The following is a 23573-nucleotide window of genomic DNA, read 5'->3' as shown; positions in this document are numbered from 1 at the left end:
TCATTTTACCTGTCAAAAAGGGAAATACCTCTGTCGTTCTCTCATCTACCAAGTATAATGGCAAGGCACAGCAATTGTTTGACTGTACTGCATGTTGCTATTTACATAATGATCAACTGGCAGCTTTCAGAGGAAAAGTGTGGCCCTCATCAAGAAGAGTTCTCTTTCAGGAGTTTTGCCAGCAGGCAGTTGGTCTTCCTATACCTATGGCTTACTGAGCAACAGAAGAAAAATTTTGAGAGATTTTCGAAGCATATGGATGATTCGATTCCAGGCATTTCACGTACAGCTGTCAACCTAAATAAATTACTACTGGCTTCAGAGAAAATATATGTCTTTCAAAAAGGTGGGAATTTGGCTGTCATCTCCAGAACTTTAATTATGAAGAGTATAGCTGCCAGCAGTGAAATGACAATCAGGATCTTCCATTATGAAAAAGCTGAGGAACGCATACTGAAACCAAAGGGACATTGCGTTGAGCAAAACCAGCAACTGGGAAACAGAAGAGTCACAAGCTAACAACAGCGTTTATGCTTGCAAGAACATATTGGTTCCGCCTGCCAACAAGAGATATGTATGTGACTCTTGTAACGAGGACTGAAGATTATGAACCAAAGATACATGACATACTCGATTTGACAACATACCAAAAACTAGACAGATATCAGACACATTAGATGACATGCAATACAGATCATTTAATCAAGGTATCTTCTCTCCAGGGGCATGTGCAACACAGCAGCCCTACTGCCACAGTTGTATTGGTTACCAAAAATGTACAAAGATAATGTACTGTTATGGAACTGTCTCCATAGCAACTGTACATGGTGTAAAGCTGTCATGCATTGGGAGTGGTGTCCGGGCTGATGTTAAATGAGAACAGGAGATTTGGTCAAATAAAGAGGGTATAATTCAGTGTACAGAATATTTGGGATGTTTGCAGAGTGAAGTTATTTGATGTAGGTCAGTGTGGGAAACATAACAAACTAAAAATGTAGGCAATGGGAGAGGGGGCACTACATGTTAAGATCAGTTTGTGGTTGGTCATGGAGTGCACAGGCTGTGTCTCCCAAGAGAGACATGTGCTCTAGTTGAGGTCCTCTGGATCACAAGAGAGAAGCAACATTTTTTTTATCTCCAGAAGCCTCCAACAACCAAACACATGACTCGCCTCCCATGCTTGCTAAACTGATGGCATGAATTCGCCAGCATATTCAGCAGAGAGGTGAGGGCACCTCTTGTCAGTTGCTTTGACTGGACAGAACTGGTTCATTCATTGCGTATAGGCTTTCACGGCCGGCGTCTTCAGTAATTAAAACTTCCGGGCTAAGAGGCCGTGGTCCAATAGTAGAAATACTTCTCCCTGACGTTTCGTTGCCCGCAGCTGGCAACGTCAGGGAGAAGTATTTCTACTATTGGACCACGGCCTCTTAGCCCAGAAGTTTTAATTACTGAGAACTGGTCCAGTTCTGAAAGTCAGGCAGCTTTAGTCACAAAAGCACAGCAGACATTACCCTAGGAGAAATCTTGTACAGACTTGACTGGTGCTTTTGAAATAATTTTTTAAAAGTAAATCCCTAAATATTCCTCAACTGGGTGACACCTTTTATACAACATTAAATTTACCATTGAAGCAGAAAAGGATTACCGATGACCCTTCCTACTTGAGAAATGATGAGCACCTGGGCCACAGTGTAATCAGAAACTGACCTGCATGGACAAAGCTTACAAATCATCACCTAAACCAGAAAAGCATTATAATAAATATGTGAGTCACAACACCCCAGATGTGAGATGCACCACATGTATGTTCTGAGGGACAATGACTAGTCTACCAGCTGTATAAGAAGGGTCATGAAATGTAAGACCTCACTGTGTGACTTGAAGAAATATAGGGTACAACTTGAAGAAATATTGGGTACGACCTTTCTGACATACATCACCAGGTCAATGTAGAGAATCAACTGTTTATTGCACAGCAGCGGCATAAAAACTATGGTCAATGTAGAGAATCAGCTGTTTATTGCACAGCAGCGGCACAAAAACTATATACAAACTGACCAAGAAAATAAAGAGTGTGTGTTAGTTTGGCAAAGGACAAAGGGACCCACTTGCAGGGTTGGGAGTATACCATATACATGGTGGATTGGCAAGATGATCCATCAATACCAGGATCATCAAACAAAAATAATATCACAGGTTGGGACAGATGGAGAAATCGGTTGTGGTAGAGCACATGCTATGAGAGACTGACTGTATATTTAAATTTGCTGACATTTAGTTTCTTGCTGTGGAGAAAAGCTTCCACACCCATTTGTTTGGGGAAGCCAGTGAAATTCAAAAACATAACCACAGTTTTAGCAAGAAATAAGAAAAACCTCAAGATAAATAGATATTGGATTCCCATACGGTTACGAACAACAACTGCAAGTAAAGATGGATGTGTTACAGCAATACTACCCATGGAAATGCCTCCACAGATGTTAGTGCAGGGAGTACATCGAAGTTCCAGCCATAGGCTTGGGTCCAATCTACCACCAGTAATGGAAGGTGAATCTTTGAGAGCACCAACCACTGGTGATGGCGAAATGTTAGAAAAATCATTAAACAAATCTCAGCCAAAGATTCTGAGACAAGAGCCAAAAGGCAGTATCTTTTTACTGTTGACTGGTGTTATTTTGACCAAAAATAATTACAAACTTTGAAATGATTTTATCTAAGTGAAACATAATGTTTTTCTGACAAAACATTCTGTTGTTGTTGTTCCATATAGAAAGCATATACTAGTCACATCCACTCTTTATAGTAATTTCTGTTTGGTATGTATTCCTGAAGCATTGGCTGAACATAATAGTATTGAAGTTGGATGAGCTTTAGTGAGTAGACAATTAAATTGGTCAATAAGACATGTTGAATGTGTTGTTGTGTAGTTTATTTTTTCATATTTTGTAATTGTAGAATAACATGTTTGAAATGACCTGAGTCTTTGTAAATGTGCGTGTTCTTTATAAAAGAAGTTAATATCAGCCAAATCAGAGACAATTTCTCACTAACTCAAGTAATTTGATGAACTTTGTTCCAGAGTAATACTGCAGCCACACCTGAGGGTGAAGAAGATTCTTTATTGGAGCAGCTGCAGCAGCTGAGTGTGCCTCAGTTCTGCACACTAGTAATTCAGGTGGCTCTTCATCTCCCTCCAGCAGCTGAACTCTGTGGATCTGCTGTTATGCTCCTACGTGAATGTGTTACTCCTCAAAGTTGGAAGAGTCAAGACCCAGCAGCTACTCATTTGAGGCAGGATGTTCATCATTTGCTACACCAGTGTGCAATTTCCCTGCAGCGTGTTTCAAAGTGAGTTGTGTGCCAAACTGCAAACTGTTTTGATACCTACATGCTACTTACAAGATCATGTTAAAAGTCTGTTTAAATCTCTGGGTGAAGGAAGAATACGAAAACAATAATTTCTTTTGCTGTGGGAATGTATAAAAAGATGGATTTGTAATGTATCTTTCAAGAGGAATATTAAAGGTATGAATGGGGATGGGATCATCATGACAAAAGGAAGTAGCCAAATGTGTGAAAGGCTTTTCACATGGGAATGAAAGGTATTTGCAATTAGGCCGAAAGGAATATTCCAGGCTCCATTAATTATATAGACATATACAGGGCTATTACAAATGATTGAAGCGATTTCATAAATTCACTGTAGCTCCATTCATTGACATATAGTCACGACACACTACAGATACGTAGAAAAACTCATAAAGTTTTGTTCGGCTGAAGCCGCACTTCAGGTTTCTGCCGTCAGAGCACTCGAGAGCGCAGTGAGACAAAGTGGCGACAGGAGCTGAGAAAGCGTATGTCGTGCTTGAAATGCACTCACATCAGTCAGTCATAACAGTGTAACGACACTTCAGGACGAAGTTCAAAAAAGATCCACCAACTGCTAACTCCATTCGGCGATGGTATGCGCAGTTTAAAGCTTCTGGGTGCCTCTGTAAGGGGAAATCAACGGGTCGGCTGAGCGAAGAAACGGTTGAACGCGTGTGGGCAAGTTTCACGCGTAGCCCGCAGAAAATTGGCTCATGCCAGAACTGGAGACCGACAGCACCGACTTCATCTTTCAACAGGATGGTGCTCCACCGCACTTCCATCATGATGTTCGGCATTTCTTAAACAGGAGATTGGAAAACCGATGGATCGGTCGTGGTGGAGATCATGATCAGCAATTCATGTCATGGCCTCCACGCTCTCCCGACTTAACCCTATGCGATTTCTTTCTGTGGGGTTATGTGAAAGATTCAGTGTTTAAACCTCCTCTACCAAGAAACGTGCCAGAACTGCGAGCTCGCATCAACGATGCTTTCGAACTCATTGATGGGGACATGCTGCGCCGAGTGTGGGAGGAACTTGATTATCGGCTTGATGTCTGCCGAATCACTAAAGGGGCATATATTGAACATTTGTGAATGCCTAAAAAAACTTTTTGAGGTTTTGTATGTGTGTGCAAAGCGTTTTGAAAATATCTCAAATAATAAAGTTATTGTAGAGCTGTGAAATCGCTTCAATCATTTGTAATAACCCTGTACATATGCTAACAGTACAGCTAGTTGAGAAACGTGTCAAAGAAACTTATCCCATTTTAGAAATAATTGTAGTTGACAACGTAAAGTAATGTGAAATAGTAATAGGTGACTTACATACCATTGGGGGAGAGGGTATTGGAAGAACCGTAGTTAATGAACATGGACTTGTTGTAGGAACGAATGAGGTGGACAAATATAAAATTACAAGGAGATAGAATTGCTGGTTATGTTACCTATTCATTTTACAATTGCTGGTGGCAGAATGTGGAACAAAGCTTTGTTTACATACTGATGAGGTGAAGGTGTCCAGCAATACTCAATGATACATGAGTTAGCAAGTGTCTTGGGATTGTACAGGCTTGTTATTATCATATTGGGTTACTATTACTGTGTATTCTTAGCGTCTGCTGAAATGGATAGTATTTGTGCAAATATACATTATTGAAGAGTATGCTTAGATTGAAAAGTCTTGATTAACAACATAATTCAGTTCTGTTGAGAAGAAAAATGTAAAGGTTTGTTAATACCATTAGAAAGAGCTCTGGAGAGATTAGCAGCAGCTGCAGTAGGGAAGAGGATAAGGATAGTTAACAACATTGTGAATGACATTAAAAAAGCCAGATGGAGTGTTCAAAAAATTGTGGCACCAAGGAAGAAGAAACGGAGGAAGAAACCAAAGTGTCTTGTTGACTTTGATAAGTGTTTACTGAAAAGAAAGTTCTTGAAATATTACAATGTTAAAAAAGAGATACCCATTCTTGGAAAGCTTCACAACGAGGTGGAGGAGGATACAGACATTAATTTCTTTGGGAAAAGCATCACTTTTTGAAAAATTTTGGAAGATATAGGGTATTGTTTAAAAAAATATAAAAATAGGCAAACATTTCTCTTTGAGAGGGAGGACATTGTTGTGCGGTATGCATGCTTTCTTGCAAAGAAATCTGTCACATATACTGATGAAACATGGGTACAAACACACTATACTGTCAGTAAATGTTAGCAGCATAACGGTGTACCAGGTTTACGGAAAAACGAAAGTTCTGGACAGAGCAATAATGGTTGATGTGGGAGGAGAAATGGGGTTGATTGAGGGTGCAGAGTTCATCTGTGATTCAAGATCAACATCGGAAGATTTTCACAACAAAATGAACAGTGAAAATGGTTGCAAGAGCACCTAATATCAAATATTCCAGGTGGAAGTATTGTGGTATTAGACAATGCACCCCACTATTTTGTTCACAAAAATAAGGCGCCTAACACATCATCTCATAAAGCAGTACACAATCATAGCTGATTAAGCATCAGATTCCGTTCGGTGCAGATTTAACATGCAACAAGCTCTTGGAAGTTGTGAAATTTTACAAACCTGAGCCATAATGTGCTGTAGATAGAGTTTTAAATGAATCCAGGAAAGGACTTAGTGTTATGCCTTCCACCCTACAACTCTGATCTGAACCCCATTGAACTTATCTGGAATTTAATGAAACAGAAAGTTTCATCAAACAACTTAAAAAAATGACTAAGGCTGCAATACAGAGCATTACGAAAGATGACCAGAAGAAGGCTTATGATAAAGTGAAAACTATTATGGAAGAATACTAGCACAGAGAGACACTGATGGACAAAGCTACTGAGAGCATAATTATTCAACTTCGACCAGCAGACAGTGGCAGTGGAATTTCATTGCGTGGTTCTGAGGATATATTGGACAAGGCAAATTTAGACTCATTGGAGATAGCTGCTTTCAACCTCAGCAATAGCTCTGCCAAGTCAGCAAATGAGGCAGAACTGTGTGCAGAAGAGCTAGGTATTCAGTCCTTACATATGGGTTAAAGGTTGTTGAAAATATTGTATTAACTTTTTTTACTAGATCACATTTTTTGTTCCTGTCTCTCTTTTTCCATTTGGAATCCTTGTGTGTGTGATTTTAATTATTTTTATTTATGCATTACAATATTTAAATGTTTGAAACTGCTGATGTATTGATTAAAAAACAGAAGTAGAATAATCTGTTTCCACTGAGTGTGCAATGCGGTCAAAAATGTATCTTCTGGTACAAGATTTAATAATGTAGCGATCAAAGTTCATTTCAATAAAGATTTGAAAGTAAAGAAAATGTTCCAGTACCTGGAAAGATTTGAATCCACAACCTGTTGCACAGTATGCAGATGTGTTGTCCTCTGCACTGCTTCAGCTGATAACATGTGCTCTCTGTTGCAATGGTATTGATCCTCGCAAAGAATTCTGAAACTTTTTCTTTTTTTTTTTCCCCTCATCTATTATTTGCAAACAAGGACCCACTAGGGTGAATCACTCCAGGGTGTGATACATAGGACCCTAACCTACACCACTGTTTCAAAAGTTGATCCCCCCACACACACACACACACACACACACACACTTGGGACTTCTCTTTGCTAGTTATTAGATTGTACAGTAAAATTTCATTTTTATTTCTTATGCTTTCCTGTAGAGTGATGTCTTAACAGCAAATGTATTTTTATCTGCTGCATGTCCAATTCAAATTATTAGATCTAAAAACAAAAGCTTTATTTTAATTTCATATGATTCCCTGTAGAAGAATGTGTTACTAGCAAATGTGTTATGCATTCATTTCAGTTACTAGATTGTAACACAACAGTCCCCCCCCCCCCTTCCATAAAAGACAATATTAAAAGCGAATGTACCATTGTCTCTTAAATGCATACACAGTTCGACCGTAAAACAACAGTTTTATATTATTATTGTTCATTTTGATTGTTTTTCTGTACATGAATGTGTTAACAGAATGTATATTTGTTTTATCTGCTGCATGTATACCAAGTACAGTTCACAAACCACGTTTCATTTTTGTTGAGCACAGTTATGCCATTCGTGTATCATCCAAAACAACCCATAGCAGCACATATTGACAGTTCATAGTGTGCCCAGCTGAAACAGCAATTGTAGACTGAAAGGGGAATATTTACTTTCAAAAATTATTAGTTCCTTCCTTGGGAAGGGGAGCAAATGAAGATAGCTTGGTGGAGGTTAGAAAGGAGTGGCACATTATGAAGACCCTAAGATGAGAATAGAAAAAGATGAAGGGGCGATTAGTGACCTGCCCCACCTTTCTCACCTTTCCAAACCTGTCTCTCTATTCTCCTTGGGCATGGAGCTAATAGTTCAGAAAGGTAGGATGGTTTTTGGTACTTTTATACCTGTCTATTAGCAATACTCAGAATTTTGCCTCCTAAAGGTAAATAATTTTGTCTGCTTAAGGTACACCTAGTGCAGACATTGATATTAATCACAATGTCATGATGATGGAAGTCAAAAGAAAAAGAAAAAGCTGAGAAAAGCACAGAATAGGAAAGGAACCTAAAAAATTTTGAATGGAAGAACATAAAATATAAGCCCAGTCTCTGTCGTTAATAATAAACTGTAAGGAGTAGAATTTCCTGTAAGAGTTCTGTAAGATCTGACTAGATAATAGAGATGTATTTAAATGCTTGACTGAAACACACTAAAAGAAATAAGTTTTCCAATTAAATATTTGACATTAGTGAATAGCCATGAAGACTTACTTAAAACAGTAATGATCACCATCTCAAAGAAACAAGGAGCTGAGAGATAAAGTGAACAAAGAACAACTATCTGTATCTCACATTCAGCAAAAAATTGTGCTAAATCGAGCAGAAAATTGTGCTAAGAATTTTAAACCAAAGTATTGAGAACAGAATACTTAAGAATGCTGAGGAACAAATTGGATTCAGAAAAAACAGAGAGACATGAGATGTGATAGCTATGCTGTGGTTCTCAGGAGAAAGACTGTTTGTGAAGGAGAAGATCTTATGTTTTTAATTTTTGGGGTCATTGATCTTCTGACTGTTTTATTGCAACCTGACACAACTTCTTCTCTTTTTGCCATAATCTTCATCTCAAAGTAGCAATTACACCCAATATCTTCAGTTATTTATTGGTTATATCTCAATCTCTGTTTTTTTTTTTCACAGAATTTGTGGACTCTACAGCTCTCTCTAGTACCATGAAAGTTATTTCCTCACTTCTTAACATGTATTCTCATCCTGTTCTTCTAGTCAGTGTTTTCCACATATTCATTTTCTCACTGATTCTGCATTGAACCATCTCATTTATTATCTTGTAAGTCCACTTTTTTAATTCTTCTGTAACACCACACCTCAAACACATCAATTCATGTATTTCCCAAGTTTCCCACAGTATATGATTCTATTTAATACTGTGCAATGTTCTAGACATACAGTCTCAGAAATTTCTCCCTCAAATTAAGGCCTTTGGTACTAGTATACTTCTTTTGACGAGGAATGCTCTCTTTGTCTGTGCTAGTCTGCTTCTAATGTTCTGTCTTCTCTCTCTGTCATTCATTATTTTGTTTTCAACGTAACAGAATTCCTTCACTTACACTACTACATGGGCTCCAATATTGATTTTAAGCTATTTTCATCTTTGCTACTCCTCAGTGCTTTTGTACTTCCTTAGTTTACTTTCGATTCACAGTCATTGTACTATTCGTCTCATTCAACAGCTATGGTAACTGTTTCTCACTTTAATAGAGGCCAGCAATGTGATCAGCGAACCTTAGTGTTAATCTTATTTAATGCTGAATTTGAATCTCACTTCTGAACTTTCTTTTTAATTCCTCCATTGCTTCTTTGATATACAGGGTTGAAAGCATAGAAGGAAGGCCGTACCCTTCTCTTACATCTTTTCTCAATCTGAGCAGTAATTTGTCAGTCTTCCTTTCTTATTGTTCCCTTTCAAACATATTGCACTATTTTATGTTGCCAATGCTTTTTATATGTCAACAAATCCTATGAAAGCATCTTGATTTTTCTTAAGTCATGCATTGATTATCAAGCATAGCATTAGAGCTTCCTCTCTTGTTTCTTAGTCTTTCATAAAGGCAAACTGGTTGTCACCTAACATATACTCCATTTTTTTCCAATCATCTGTATATTATTCTAGTCAGCAACTTCAATGTACAAGCTGCTAACCTGATTATACAGTTGTTGTTGTTGTGGTCTTCAGTCTTGAGACTGGTTTGATGCAGCTCTCCATGCTACCCTATCCTGTGCAAGTTTCTTCATCTCCCAGTACCTACTGCAACCTACATCCTTCTGAATCTGCTTAGTGTATTCATTTCTTGGTCTCCCTCTATGAGTTTTACCCTCCACGCTGTCCTCCAATGCTAAATTTGTGATCCCTTGATGCCTCAGAACATGTCCTACCAACCGATCCCTTCTTCTAGTCAAGTTGTGCCAGAAACTTCTCTTCTCCCCAATTCTATTCAATACCTCCTCATTAGTTATGTGATCTACCCATCTAATCTTCAGCATTCTTCTGTAGCACCACATTTCAAAAGCTTCTATTCTCTTCCTGTCCAAACTATTTATCGTCCATGTTTCACTTCCATACATGGCTACACTCCATACAAATACTTTCAGAAACGCTTTCCTTGCCATTGCCAGTCTACATTTTATATCTTCTCTACTTCGACCATCATCAGTTATTTTGCTCCCCAAATAGCAGAACTCCTTTACTACTGTTGTTGACTGGAATACTCTCTTTCAACTTCTAAAGGTGGCAGGGATTATACAGTAATACTCACATTTATATGGTCGTGCTACCTTCTGTGTTGTGTGGATGACATTCTTCCATAAGTCTACTGGTGTATCTCCAGTTTCTGCAATGACTTTAGAAAGTTTGGATGAATGTTATCTTTGCCTTTGCCTTTGCCTTTTTTCAGCACAATCCTTTCAAAGATTGATGAAACTGTGACTCTAACACTGGATCCCTTATGTCTTCCAGATCACCACACATCTCTTCTTCTACCATGTTAGAGAGATAGTTTGTCCCATTTGTAGAGATCTTCAGTGTATTCTTTCCATTTACTTGCTCGCGCGCTCTCTCTCTCTCTCTCTCTCTCTCGTTTGTCTAAAAATTGCTTTGCTACTCTCAGTGTTTATGTTATTGTCTTTAACTTCTCCAAAAGGTATTTTAACTTTTCTGTATGCTGAATCTGTTGCTTCAAAGCCCATTTCCTTTTCAATTTAGCCATATTTTCCCTGCAGCCATTTTACTTTAGCTCTCGTGCACTTCCTTTGACTTCAGTAATAAGTGACTTGTGTTGCTGTATCCTTTTCACTTTGTAAACATTTTTGTAATTACTTCTTTTGCTGATCAGTTGCAGTGTTCCTTTTGTGACAAGTTTTCTTCACAATTACCTTTATTGTACCTATATTTGCCTTCTCAGTTTCTGCAATTGCCCTTTTTAGGGATTTCCATTGCTCCTTAATCGAATTGATAGATCTTCCTGTGTTCTAGGGCCTCTTCCAAGTGTACGTCCTTGTTATTCTTGAACAATGTATGACTCGCTGTAGTTAAAATATATGGCAGTGCTTAGACTGAAAGTGTGGTGTTACCTTTTTTTTTATTATCTCTTCTTCTCATTAATTATTGAAACAACATCACTTTGACATGTAATTTTAATTTTCACCAAAAGCACATTCAACACAGCGGGAAAATACACGTCTTTCGTCTCAAGACAAGAGAGAGAGAGTCCTCCATTAGTTCTTAAAAACAAAATACTACGCAAAAAAGGTAAAAAAAAAAAGAACAAAATTATTTACAAAACCGGTCGCTGGCGCAGCGCTCTTCTGCGTGCGCGATCGTAAATTATAACTTTGTATTGCGGAGGCGCGGACGTCAAAGTACCATTACAATGCCTCCTCTACTGACACGCTCCGCAAGCGAGCGTGGCAGTATAGAAAATTTACATAGATACATACATATAAGAGGAAATAAGAAATTTACATATTACAAAAAAATATTTCTGAGCACAATGCGCTTTGCATATCAGTCTTTGTATACAGTCTTTTTTGGTGTGTATCTTCTTTAGGAGTCGTAACATTAATGTCTTTGAATTGCAGCGTTGCTTAGCACAGCTTTTGAATTCAGTCCACATGATTCATGTTTACAATGGAATTAATTCTAACAATAAATGTTTCTATTATATTGCTCCAATGTCTTTAAACGTAGTATCGGATTCTGAGTGTGTGTGTACTGCCTGGATCTCTTACGTGTGACTTGAAGAAAATCCAAAGTTTGTTCAATGTGTCAACACGAAATTGTGATCTCCAGCAGTCGAATTTTGGTGGCGTCTACCGGGGTATAAATGGTCAATGAGGGCACAGGAAACACCTCACTGCCTACGACAGGTGATGAGCTTGTCTTTTACACCAACCTGAAGACCTGCCGGCTTCCACAACACCATACACTTCAAAGCATATTGACACTACGTAAATATTTCTTGACCAGTGTTCCATCACGTTGGTTTCTTCTTTGCATTTTCAGTTCCATTTATATGAATCATGTGCTACATGCACAAGTCCTTTGCAGTTCATTAACATCTCCTTAAAATACATCTCTCGATACAATAAGTACATGAATATACAAATATTTACAATTAATCATTACATGAGATACATTGTTGTCATATAGTACATATACGGAATTAAATGAAAAATATAGCAAAATTTTTTTTTTTACATTCAATATCATTGTGCTGACATGTGAATTACATTACATTCAGATTGAAATATACATTTTATTTGTTAGCTCATTCTTTTTCTGTTACACTTGCAACATTTGAAGATAATTGTGGCAACTCGCTAGAATATTCAACTTAAAATTCATCTTGCCTCCTGGAATAAAATTTACACATATTTCAAGCTTCAAGACAGCCCTCTGTAGGAGGATAGGTTCATGGGATGGTTGCTGACTACTTCGTAAATACTAGTAAAGTCATCTCCTACAGTGGACTACACAAAATAAAATATGCTAAATAAAAATCATGTTAACTTAATATAACGTAAAAGTTCCTATACCTAATACCGTTTCTAAGTGTGGTGTCCCCACTATTGCTGTTTCTAAGAGTGGTACCCCTCTATTACCGTTTCTAAGAGCGGTGCCCCTCTAAATATCTTAGGATCCTACAAGTATGTACATCAGTGTGGTAAGTGTGTGTGTGTATATATATATATATAGTTCAAGTCAATCATGTTCCTATAAAGTTTGTGTAGTTCATCTCCTTCCTTTCATGAGTATTAAGCAATATAAATAAATGTTTTACTTAATAAATAAATAAATCTTCTTAGATAATTGCTGCTGCGTTCCATGCTGTATATCCATTCTGTATTTACCTTGTGGTACCTGTAAAATTCTATTCATAAATAAATATTTGTGTATGTCTCTCCATACTGTCAGATAATCACTAATTATATAATGTCAAATATTTCATCGACATGTATAAATTTTTCTAAGGAAGGGATGAGAGTATGAGCCGCAACAGAGGACTGACGTTTTGTTTTCTCCTTATTCTCCTTTCTATTTAATGGTGCATCAGTTCAGTTCAGTAGATGAGCTTTAATTATGTCATTAGATGACTGCTAAATATGTTCTCTTAAATAGTTCTTCCAATCTGAAGTGTCAAGCCTACATAACTCCAAAAATTTCATTACAAGTTCCCATTAGATTAGTGTTAAAGTGTTATAGATTTAAATCTTCTGGTATATTTCCAACAGTGGCTGCTGTAAATAATTCTTTCCACATAAATCTATACTTTCACCTTTAGTTATAAGAATATATAAGACACCACATAAGTTATTATCTCAGGCATACCAATCTTTCAATAAATAATATTCTTTCCACTACTTTCATTTGTATTCCATGAGTACATGTGATATAGTGTTCAAATCTAGTTTCTCTCCTCTCAACATATTCTCAATTACTCATAACATTCTCACCTACCCATTATTCATTCTTCACAAAATAACATATACTTATTCCCTCAGCATTATATATATATTTTCCTCTCATTCATCATCACTTACTTTTTACTTCAACAACAACAACAACAACAATAATAATACCCTTTTTTCATCTTATATTCCATTTACCTCTCTCCATATTACTATTCATCCTCTTATTAGACTAAAATTACATTCACTCATCTCATTCAGTCACTCACATCACTCATATCAACATTACTATTATCACATGCCTCCTAAAGAAAATAATTCTGTTCAGTTCTCTGCCTCCTCTAATGTGTATATGCCTCGTCTAATGTGTATATGCCTCAATAGCAACTCCTCTTATAACCAAATATCTTATTAGCTATTGGATGGTTCACATTGCTTTCTAGACTTACCTGCATTCATTAGATTGTAAGTATCTGTATAACTTAAATGTAGGCTCATCATAACTGTATATCATATTCATTATCTTCTCCTCAGTATCTAACATTTTACTGTATGTATTTTTTCAAATGTCTGTGTGGGTGTAGACCTCTAGGTTTATGTGTTAATGGATATTCTAATGAATAACAGCCAGGGTGTGGAATATTTGCAATTCGGTATGGTCCAGAGTATAAGATCTGCCATTTCCTGTTTAAATGTTTCAGTTTTGTGGGTTTAGGATGTGTTCTTAGTAAAACTAACTCATCAACTTGAAATGTTTGTGCATTCCTGACACCTCTGTCATATTTCTGCTTTCTTTCCTTAGCTTTGTCACATAATGTCGTGTAAGCTTGTCTTACCTTCTCTTCTAAACTAACATGATTTGTTGTTGCTGTAAATTTAGGTAGAGGGTCTGTCCATTCATTTCTTTCTGTTTTATCCATAATTAATTCAGTTGGCGTGTACCCAGTAGAAATGTGAGTTAAATTGTTCACTATTTGTTCAAATGGTGCTAGGTATTCTACCCATTTTGTGTGCTTCTCTGGTGTGTGTGTTCTCATAAACTGTCCAAATTCTCGAAATGTTCTTTCTACTGGGTTACCTGCTGCATGAAATCTTGAAATTAAAATATGTTTAACATTCTGTTCTTCAATAAATGTCTTCCATTTTAAACTGGTAAAATATGCTGCATTATCCGTGATCATAACTTCAGGTTTTCCTATTCTTACAAAATAATCTGTTAATAGACGTCTGGTAATAGCAGTGGTAGAAACTGAACGTAAAGCATATAATTTTAAATACTTTGTGAAAACATCTAACACAGCAAGGATGTATTTCATTCCTCCACGTGCTTGTGGATAGGGTCCTGCAATATCTAAAGAAATTAGCTGTAATGGCCTCTTAGGTATGATTGGGTGCAATTCATTCATGCTTGTGCGATTAGAATATTTGGCTTTCTGACATATGATGCATTTCCTAATATTACTCAATACTCTTCGCCTTAAATTTGGAAAATAGCAATATTGTATAATCTTATCTGTACATTTGGTTACACCATAGTGTCCCCAAGTTCTGTGTGTAAATAAAATAAAATCATCAACATGAGCTTCAGGTAAGCAAACACACCAATGCTGTGATTCAGGGTTTCGTCGGTGAAATAATACTTCTTTGTGTAACGTGTAATATTTTTCAAGATGTGGGTCTGCTCCTGCACGTAATTTATTCTTTATCTGGATCCACCTGGGATCATTGTCCTGCAATATGGCTAACTTCCTGCACATGTTTTTGTAGTAAGGTGCAAATGTACCATCATACATGAGTAAAATTTTGAAATCTGATGTTTGTTCTGTCACATCTGAAAATTCTTGTAGGCCTTGTGGCAAACGAGATAGAGCATCGGCTATAATGTTGGATTCTCCTTTTATATATATAATATCAAAATCATATTCTTGTAGTGATGCACACCAGCGTGCAAGACGTGGATGTAATAACTTGCATGATAGCAGGAAAGAAAGAGCTTGATGATCAGTATAAAGCTTAGTACGTTTTCCCCATAGAAAGTAGCGAAACTTGCGAAACGCCCATACTATGGCAAGTGTTTCGCGCTCGGTCACTGAATATGACTTTTCGCATTCAGTGAGAGTGCGGCTAGCAAAACTTATAGGTTTGATGACTGTTTGTTCATCTTCTACATGAATTTGGAATAAAAATGCTCCGAGCCCATAGGAACTTGCATCTGTTACTAGGCAAAAGTCTGACGTCATGTCAGGATGACATAACAACGGTGCATTAACTAAAGCATCCTTAATCGCTTCAAAATCTGTCTGACAGAACTCTGTCCATTTCCAAATATTATTTCTTTTGAGTAAAGATAGAAGATGTGGGCTGTTAAGAAGGTGGTAGGGTACAAATTTCCTGAAGAATGAAGATAGACCAAGAAAGGCTTTGAGTTGTTTACGATTCTGTGGGGATGGAAAATTCTTTATTGCATCAATTTTTCTTGAGTCTGGATAAATGCCTTCAGTTGATATGATGTGACCAAGGAATTTGATTTCTCTCCTCCCTAATTTCGTCTTTGATAAATTGATAGTGACACCTGCGTCAGAAAATTTAGTCAGAAGTTGCTTCAAAAGATTTACATGTTCTTCCCAAGTAGTGGTGGCAATGACAATGTCGTCAACATAAACTGTGATTTGCGATAACAATTGTGGTCCAAGAACAGCATCTAAGGCTTCAATAAATACTGCAGCACTCACTCGTAGACCAAAGGGTAGAACACAAAATTGATAACTACGTCCCTCACATAGAAATGCAGTGTATTTACGACTATTTTTATGGAGGTTCACCTGCCAAAATGATGAGCGGAGGTCGATATTGGTTAAATACTGTACATTATAAAATTTTAAAAGTTGTTCTTCCAAATTAATAGGTCGTGTGTTGATTGGGATTATAACTTTGTTAATTTCTCGTGCATCCAACACTAACCTTACACTACCATCCTCTTTATTAACTGCTAGGATCGGACTGCAATATGGTGAATGTGACCTTTCAATGATACCCCAAGCTTGCATTTTTTCAATCTCTTTCAAAACTGCGGGTTTCTTTGACCAAGGAATATTATAATATGTTCTACAGTATGTTTTGTGTGGTTTAACATCCATCTCATAAGTATAGCCTCTAATAATTCCAGGTTTCTCCACAAATACCTCAGCAAATTGCTGCAAAACTTCAAGTAATTCAAGTTGTTGTTCCTTCGTCAGATATTCAGATTCTGTGCATTTCTCATATAAATTATTAGGTTTAATTCCCTGATATACAGCTTCATTAAAAGTTAAATCACATATGTTTATTGCTGGTGGATACACAAAATGTAACTGTTCAAATTTACCTTGTTTACTGTTTAAGTTTTTACCCTGTGTTAACTCTATTGTCAGTTGTTGTTGGTTTACGGTTAAATGACATTTCCCTTTTCCTAAATCTATGATTGCTTGATATTCATTCAAAAAGTCAATTCCTAATATGCAATGCATAACTAATTTGTCTACTACTAGAAAACTGTAATTGAGTGGTATATTTGAAAACGTGAAGTTAATTAGCACTTGAAATTTCACATTCTTTGATTTGTTACCGGTGGCACTTATAATGTGACAATTCTGTACTGGCAATGTTTGTATGTTCATTATTTGTTTGAGTTCATTATATAAGGACATTGAAATTACACTTGCTGCTGCTCCTGTATCTAACATTACTTCCACTTCATAGCTACCAATCATAACTCGTGTTATAGCCTGAATAATCTTCTTTGTTTTACTGGTACTATTAAAATCTACATCCTGATATAATTCTTTTTCTATTTTCTTACTGTCATCATATCGGAGAAAACAAATCGTCGGTTCCGTTGCGCTCTGCTCCCTACTGATCGTAACTCGAGCGCTTAGCTCGGTCGTCGTTCGTTTTCCGGCAAATTCGGTTGTTGCTGCGGGTTGGGTCCATTGCCCAACTCAATAATATTTACATTTCTGTCGCGCGTCACCCAAGTATCAGCTGTTTGGTTGTTGACATTACCCCGCGTCGCATTGGGAGTTCCGTTAGGTACAAATTGAGGGTTGCTGTATTGCATGTGTCGTGGCGGTTGTCTATTGTGATTTCCCCATACATTATTTCGCCCATGACTGTAACTGGTGTTGTCATTACTGTTATTCCTGCAATACATGTTTGGATGTTGTTGGATGTTGTTTCTCTGAAAATATCCTGGATGGTACCTGTTATCCTCTCTTTGATCTCTATAATTTCGGTTCCTCCTTCTGTTGTTGTTATTTTGAATATAACTGTTATTGTTCTGATTGTAATTATTGTTCGGATAACCATTATAGTAATAATTACTGTTTCCTTGCCAATGCTGCGAGTTGTTTCTCCTAATATTGAATGGATTTGTCCCAGTGTAGTGTGAAGTGTTTCTTTGAGTGTTTTGTTGTGGTGTCGGAGGCGGATTCCAATAGCCTCTGTCATTTCTGTTGTGCGTACGCGAATTGCTTGGATGGATCGGATACAATTGATTGAAATTCCTGATCTCATCTCTGTAAACAACATCTATCTCATCAACATAACTGAAAAAAATTCTTTATGTTGTCCTCGGACACTCCTATTAATTTATCACGGTAAGGAAATGGTAAGTGGCTTTTAAGTGTTCTAATTACATCTGGTAAATCTGCTGGTTTTGCCCAATATAATGTTTTGTCTAGGTAGCGTTCAAAATATTGTCGTAAAGTCTCTTTCTTCGGGTTGTAAATTTCTGGATTGTATACTTCTCGTTTTAAACTTTGCTGTTCTGTGATCGACCAGAATTCCTCAAGAAATGCTTGTTCAAACTGTTCAAATGTTAAACATCGTCTTTTAATTGCTGCTCCCCACTTAGCTGCTCTTCCACGTAACAAATTTGTAACATATCGAATTTTGTCGGCTTCTAACCAATGTCTCGGGAAAATACCATCAAAAGAGCGGATGAAAACAATCGGATGCACTTTGTCTTTCTCATCACATGAAAATGTCTGAAAGTATCCATGTCGTACTAATGTTTCATCAGCTACTCCCGATGGTATTATGGGTCCTGTATTTTGTGTCAAACTGTGCATAATATGTGGTGATGTCTGATAGTAATTTTGATCTTGTGGTGCATTGAAAATGGTTCATTGGGATTTGTATCACTCATTGGTAATTCTACTTCCGGCTGTGTGCTGTGTCTAGCATTATTATGATTCTCATTTATGTTTTGGTTGTCTGTTATGGGTTTTGGTATCACTGACGAACTTGGTATTACATTCTCTTTAAGTTTACGTACCTCTTTCTGAATATTATCTGTTTCTCCCTTTACTTGTTCCTTTGTCTTATCTAAAATGATCTGTGTCATTGTCTCAAACTTCTCATCTAAATAATCATCACATAATTTGCATTCATGTACAAGTTTTTCTGCTAGAGTAGTGTCATTCTTTAAAGATGCTACATCTGCTCTGTCTTCAAGCTTTTCTAACTTTTCCTGTAAGGATTTCTGCTCCAATGTTACATCATTTAATCTGTCTGAAAGGTCTATAATCGTCAGGTCTAAGTGTTCTTGGTTTATTTTTACAGAATTGTGTGACTGTCGTAATTCGTCAACTTGGGTACTGGTTTTCTGTTGTTCAAAAACTACTGTTAACAATTTCTCATTACATCGTTGTAAGTCAGTTTTTGTCTCGTCACTGAATTCCACAAATACCTTTTCTTGTCTCGTAACCTTGTCTGATAAGTCAGTAAATTTCCTTCCAAGACTACTGGTGGTTTCTGTCAAGTCGGCAATTTGTCTCGATTGTTTTTCAAAATTTTGTTTTATGTCCCGTGTCAGTTCATCGAATTTAGTGTCAAATTTCCCAATGTCACGTTTTAAATTGTCATTTTTCTCGTCTAAAGCGTCAAATCTTTTGTCTAAAGTGTCAAATTTTCTGTTTTGGTCACCAAGTAACTTCAGAATCTGGTTGAGCATGTCAGAGTCCTGTGTCTTAGTTTCGTCATTTTTTCGTGTCTGATTGATGTCTGGTTCTGAAGTTGACGTTGTCAATGTCACGTTTTGTCGCGTAGTACTCACTCTCCATTCGCCTGTATATCTGTTTAAATATAGGGGTTGTTGTCTTAATCGATCTGGTAGAATTGTGTCTTGAACATCCTCCCTATTAAGTTCAATATTCATTTGACTGTCGGACATGTTTTGCAATGTGTCACTTTCACTAAGCTCGTCCGCGGAAACAATTTCTACGCGTCTAGCGTCCATCTTGCGATTTTCATAATTAATTGCAAATAAAATTTTCCAATGGTAAAAAAAAAATTTTTTAAATATGATATGTTGAAATCTGAAATTTCTCTTATGGAAATGGATATTTCTATATGATTTCTAATTAGAAATTGACTTATTAAATTGGCACTGAAATTTCCCTCGCACAAATAAATGACTGCGAATATGCTCTTCACTTACATTTGCAATAATAGTAGTAAATCAATTTTAACTACAATTTGAAAAAAATAATTTCGAAATAAATGGATCGGAATAAAGGAAGTACAGATGGCTGCTTGAAACTGGAAAAAATGCAAATTGCTGTACTCACCATTTTTTCTTTGTCAGTCTTATGTTGCAAATGTAGCGTCAAATATACAGTTTTCAATCCAAAATTTTTCTTTCGCGTCCGTGCAAATTATTTTATGGAACGTTATTCTTTTCCATTTTTTTTTACCAAATTAATTTCCTCAACATGAAAATGAAAATTAACACAAATTAATAACAGGAAAACAATATTGTTGTAAATTTCATGCACGTAACATTACAATTTAAATGAATGAGACTTAGTCCAAATTCATTTTCTGATGCTATTAAGTGGTTAAAATTAGATAAAATGTCCAAAATTTATAGTAACTGCACTTGTATCAAATCCGAAAATTGCACTTGTATCAAATCCGAAGATTGCACTTGTATCAAATCCGAAGATTGCACTTGTATCAAATCCGAAGATTGCACGTCCTGTCACTAGGACGCCAATTGTGGTGTTACCTTTTTATTTTATTATCTCTTCTTCTCATTAATTATTGAAACAACATCACTTTGACATGTAATTTTAATTTTCACCAAAAGCACATTCAACACAGCGGGAAAATACACGTCTTTCGTCTCAAGACAAGAGAGAGAGAGTCCTCCATTAGTTCTTAAAAACAAAAAACTACGCAAAAAAGGTAAAAAAAAAAAGAACAAAATTATTTACAAAACCGGTCGCTGGCGCAGCGCTCTTCTGCGTGCGCGATCGTAAATTATAACTTTGTATTGCGGAGGCGCGGACGTCAAAGTACCATTACAAAAGGACAAAATTACAGCTTAAAATAATTGGGTAAAGGGTGTAAGACAAGGTTGCAATATTGAAATCAGCCTGAGAAAATCATTAACAAAATATTTCGTGTAGAGTTCAATTATACGATGGAAAAATTATGATCTTGAGGAAGGAGGAGAGAAAAAAGATGCAGGCCTCTGAAATGTGCGTGTGGCATTGAATGGTCAATATGTTGAGAAATAGAGATATGTTAAGAAAATTGGGAAAAGACAGGCAATTTCTGGTAGTAATAAAAACAAGAAAGGAAAATCTTCTTGATTGTACATACCTGTATGGTAAATGGGATAATAAAACAGAAAAGAAAATTAAAGTGAGGTGCTCAGAAGGTGTGGTTGGATGTCATTGTAACTTTGTACAATTATTCTTCATACAGTTATTCTTCGTACAATTACGAGAGTTGCAATTCTCTGTGATAAGTAGAATGGCCATCAGACTGTATTAGTGTTGCTAGTGTTTAATGTTGATACAAGGCCTGCTAAGATATGTAAGGGGTGTGAATTGCATCAGATGTTGCGTGATCACTGAAGAACACATAGATACTGCTTACTTGTGTGAGGCAGCATTATCAGCACTTGATTCAGTTTAATGGGGCTTCATTGTGGGTCTCCCATTTGGCCAGCTGGTTGAATTGTGCACTGCTCAGATTTCCAGGGTAAACACACAAAACTAGCTGTAGAAAAAGCAGATGTCAGATTGAATCATTATAATTACTGTTGTTGTTGTTGTTGTGGTCTGCACTCTGGAGACTGGTTGCAGCTGACCATGCTAGTATATCATTTTACCATGACAGTTCCCTCCATTATCAAACTGATTATTCCGTGACGCCTCCAAATGTATCCTATTAACTGATTCCTTCTTTTAGTCGAGTTGTGCCATAAATTTTATTTTCTTCACTTCGGATCCTGATTAGTTATTTGATCTACCCATCTAGTCTTCAGCATTCTTGTGTATTACCAAAATTGAAAAACTTCCAGTGTCATCTTATCTGAATAGTTTCTGTTCCACATTATAAAAAGTTAAGCTCCAATTAGTTGTCTTCAAAAAAGACTCAAATACATCAATTTATATTTGATTGTAACAAATTTCTCTTTTTCAGAAATTCATTTCTTGCTCTTCCCAGTCCGTGTTTTGTATCCTGTTTAGTTTGATCATCATAAGTTATTTTACAGCCCAAATATCAAAACTTCTCATCTACTTTTAGTGTCTCATTTACTAATCTTATTCTGTGAGCATCATCTTATTCAATTTGACTACATTCTATTACCATTGTTTTACTTTTGTTGAACTTCACCTCTTTTAAGGCACTAGTCATTCCATTCAACTGCTTTTCCAAGCCCTTTGACAGAATTACAATCATGTAAGTAAATCTTATAATATTTTATTTCTTCTTCCTGAACTTTAATTCCCTTTCCAAATCCATGTCACAGTACTGTACAGAGTGAGTACCATCAGGGGTAAGCTACAGTCCTGTCTCACTCCCTTTACAACCTCTGATTCACGTTCATGTCCTTCCAACTCTCTTTAACTGTTGTCTGCTTTCTATACTAGTTTTAAATATCCTTCTTCTCCTTATACTTTATTATTGTTGTCTTTAGAATTTCAGAGAGTGCAGTCCGATCAAGACCATCCAAAGCTTTCACTAAACCCACAAATCCTATAAACTCGTGGGATCAGTATTACCATGTGTGTATCTACATTTCTCCAGAACACAATCTGAACTTCTCTGAAGTTCTACCATTCTTCTGTAAATAATTCATGACAGTATGTTTTAACCATACCAATTAAGCTGGAGGTTTGGTGATGTTCACACTTGTCAGCCCCTGCCTTTTTGGAATTGATATTATTACATCCTTCTTGATTTTTGGGGGTATATCATCTGTTTCATTTATCTTGCACCCCAAGTGGAATAGTTTTGTTATCCTCTCCCAAGGATCTCAAGAACCACGAGGAAACATCGTCTACTTCAGGGGCCTTATTTTTGTCACCGAAGAGATCTGGACAATAGCAGATAAATAATCTGCACAAATAGTCTGTAAACATATATTTATGAAACTTTGATCAAACCAGAAACATAGTCCGATATACTCAGAAATAGACATCGACACTCAGCGATACAGTAGGAATACTACGTAGTCTGGTCACTAGCTCATGAAGAACTGTTCTGACTGCCACAGGGCTGTCCTACACCCAGTCTACAGATGTTTGCTTTTATCGGCACCTGGTGGAGGGAGACTGAGTAGAATACATCATTGGCTACAGTGGCATCCAGTGACTGCTATCGGCATCTATCGAAATTTCTCAGTATGCTACCAACTGTCACCGGATGGCAACTGCGGTAGTATTGATGGCAATGACACCACACTTATATCCTAACTTCATTAATTTCCTCTTTCCTTTCTAAAATATTGTCTTCAAATTCATTTCCCTTTCCACTTCCACCTTTCGGCATGCCTTTTTTCTTAGTACTGTTGTGGCATATGCGTTCTTGACATTCATACAAGTGCTGCCCTATTCTCTATAGGTCTCTCTAGTTTTACAGTATGTGGTGTCTATCTTTTCCTTAGTTTGCTTTCTTCTACAGCATTGCACTTGTTCTCTAGTCATACCTCGACATAGCTGTTTTGCACTTTCTGTCTGTGAAATTCAATATATCTTGTTCTGTCCAAGGGTTTCTGCTGAACCGTGTTTGTCTGCGCATTTGATCCTCTGTTACTTTCACTATTTTGTCTTTCAAAGCTACTGATTCATCTTCTGTTACATTCCTTTCCATTGTTTCAGTCAGTTGTTTCATACTGCTTCCGTTGAAAGTTTCAGCGACCTTTGGGTTT

General features: G+C 36.8%; 1 protein-coding gene across 1 annotated transcript in view; it reads left to right on the top strand.

Annotated features, from left to right (window-relative positions):
* LOC126176097 (rotatin) overlaps positions 1-23573 on the top strand; it is a 443859-nt gene that overhangs the window by 100488 nt on the left and 319798 nt on the right. Inside the window, 1 exon segment of the mRNA XM_049923237.1 lies at positions 3083-3351. Within this exon segment, the coding sequence (XP_049779194.1) occupies positions 3083-3351 (269 nt within the window).

This window comes from Schistocerca cancellata, chromosome 1 (genome assembly GCF_023864275.1).
Source record: "Schistocerca cancellata isolate TAMUIC-IGC-003103 chromosome 1, iqSchCanc2.1, whole genome shotgun sequence".
NCBI lineage: Eukaryota > Metazoa > Arthropoda > Insecta > Orthoptera > Acrididae > Schistocerca > Schistocerca cancellata.
This window is presented reverse-complemented; position numbering and strand designations above follow the sequence as displayed.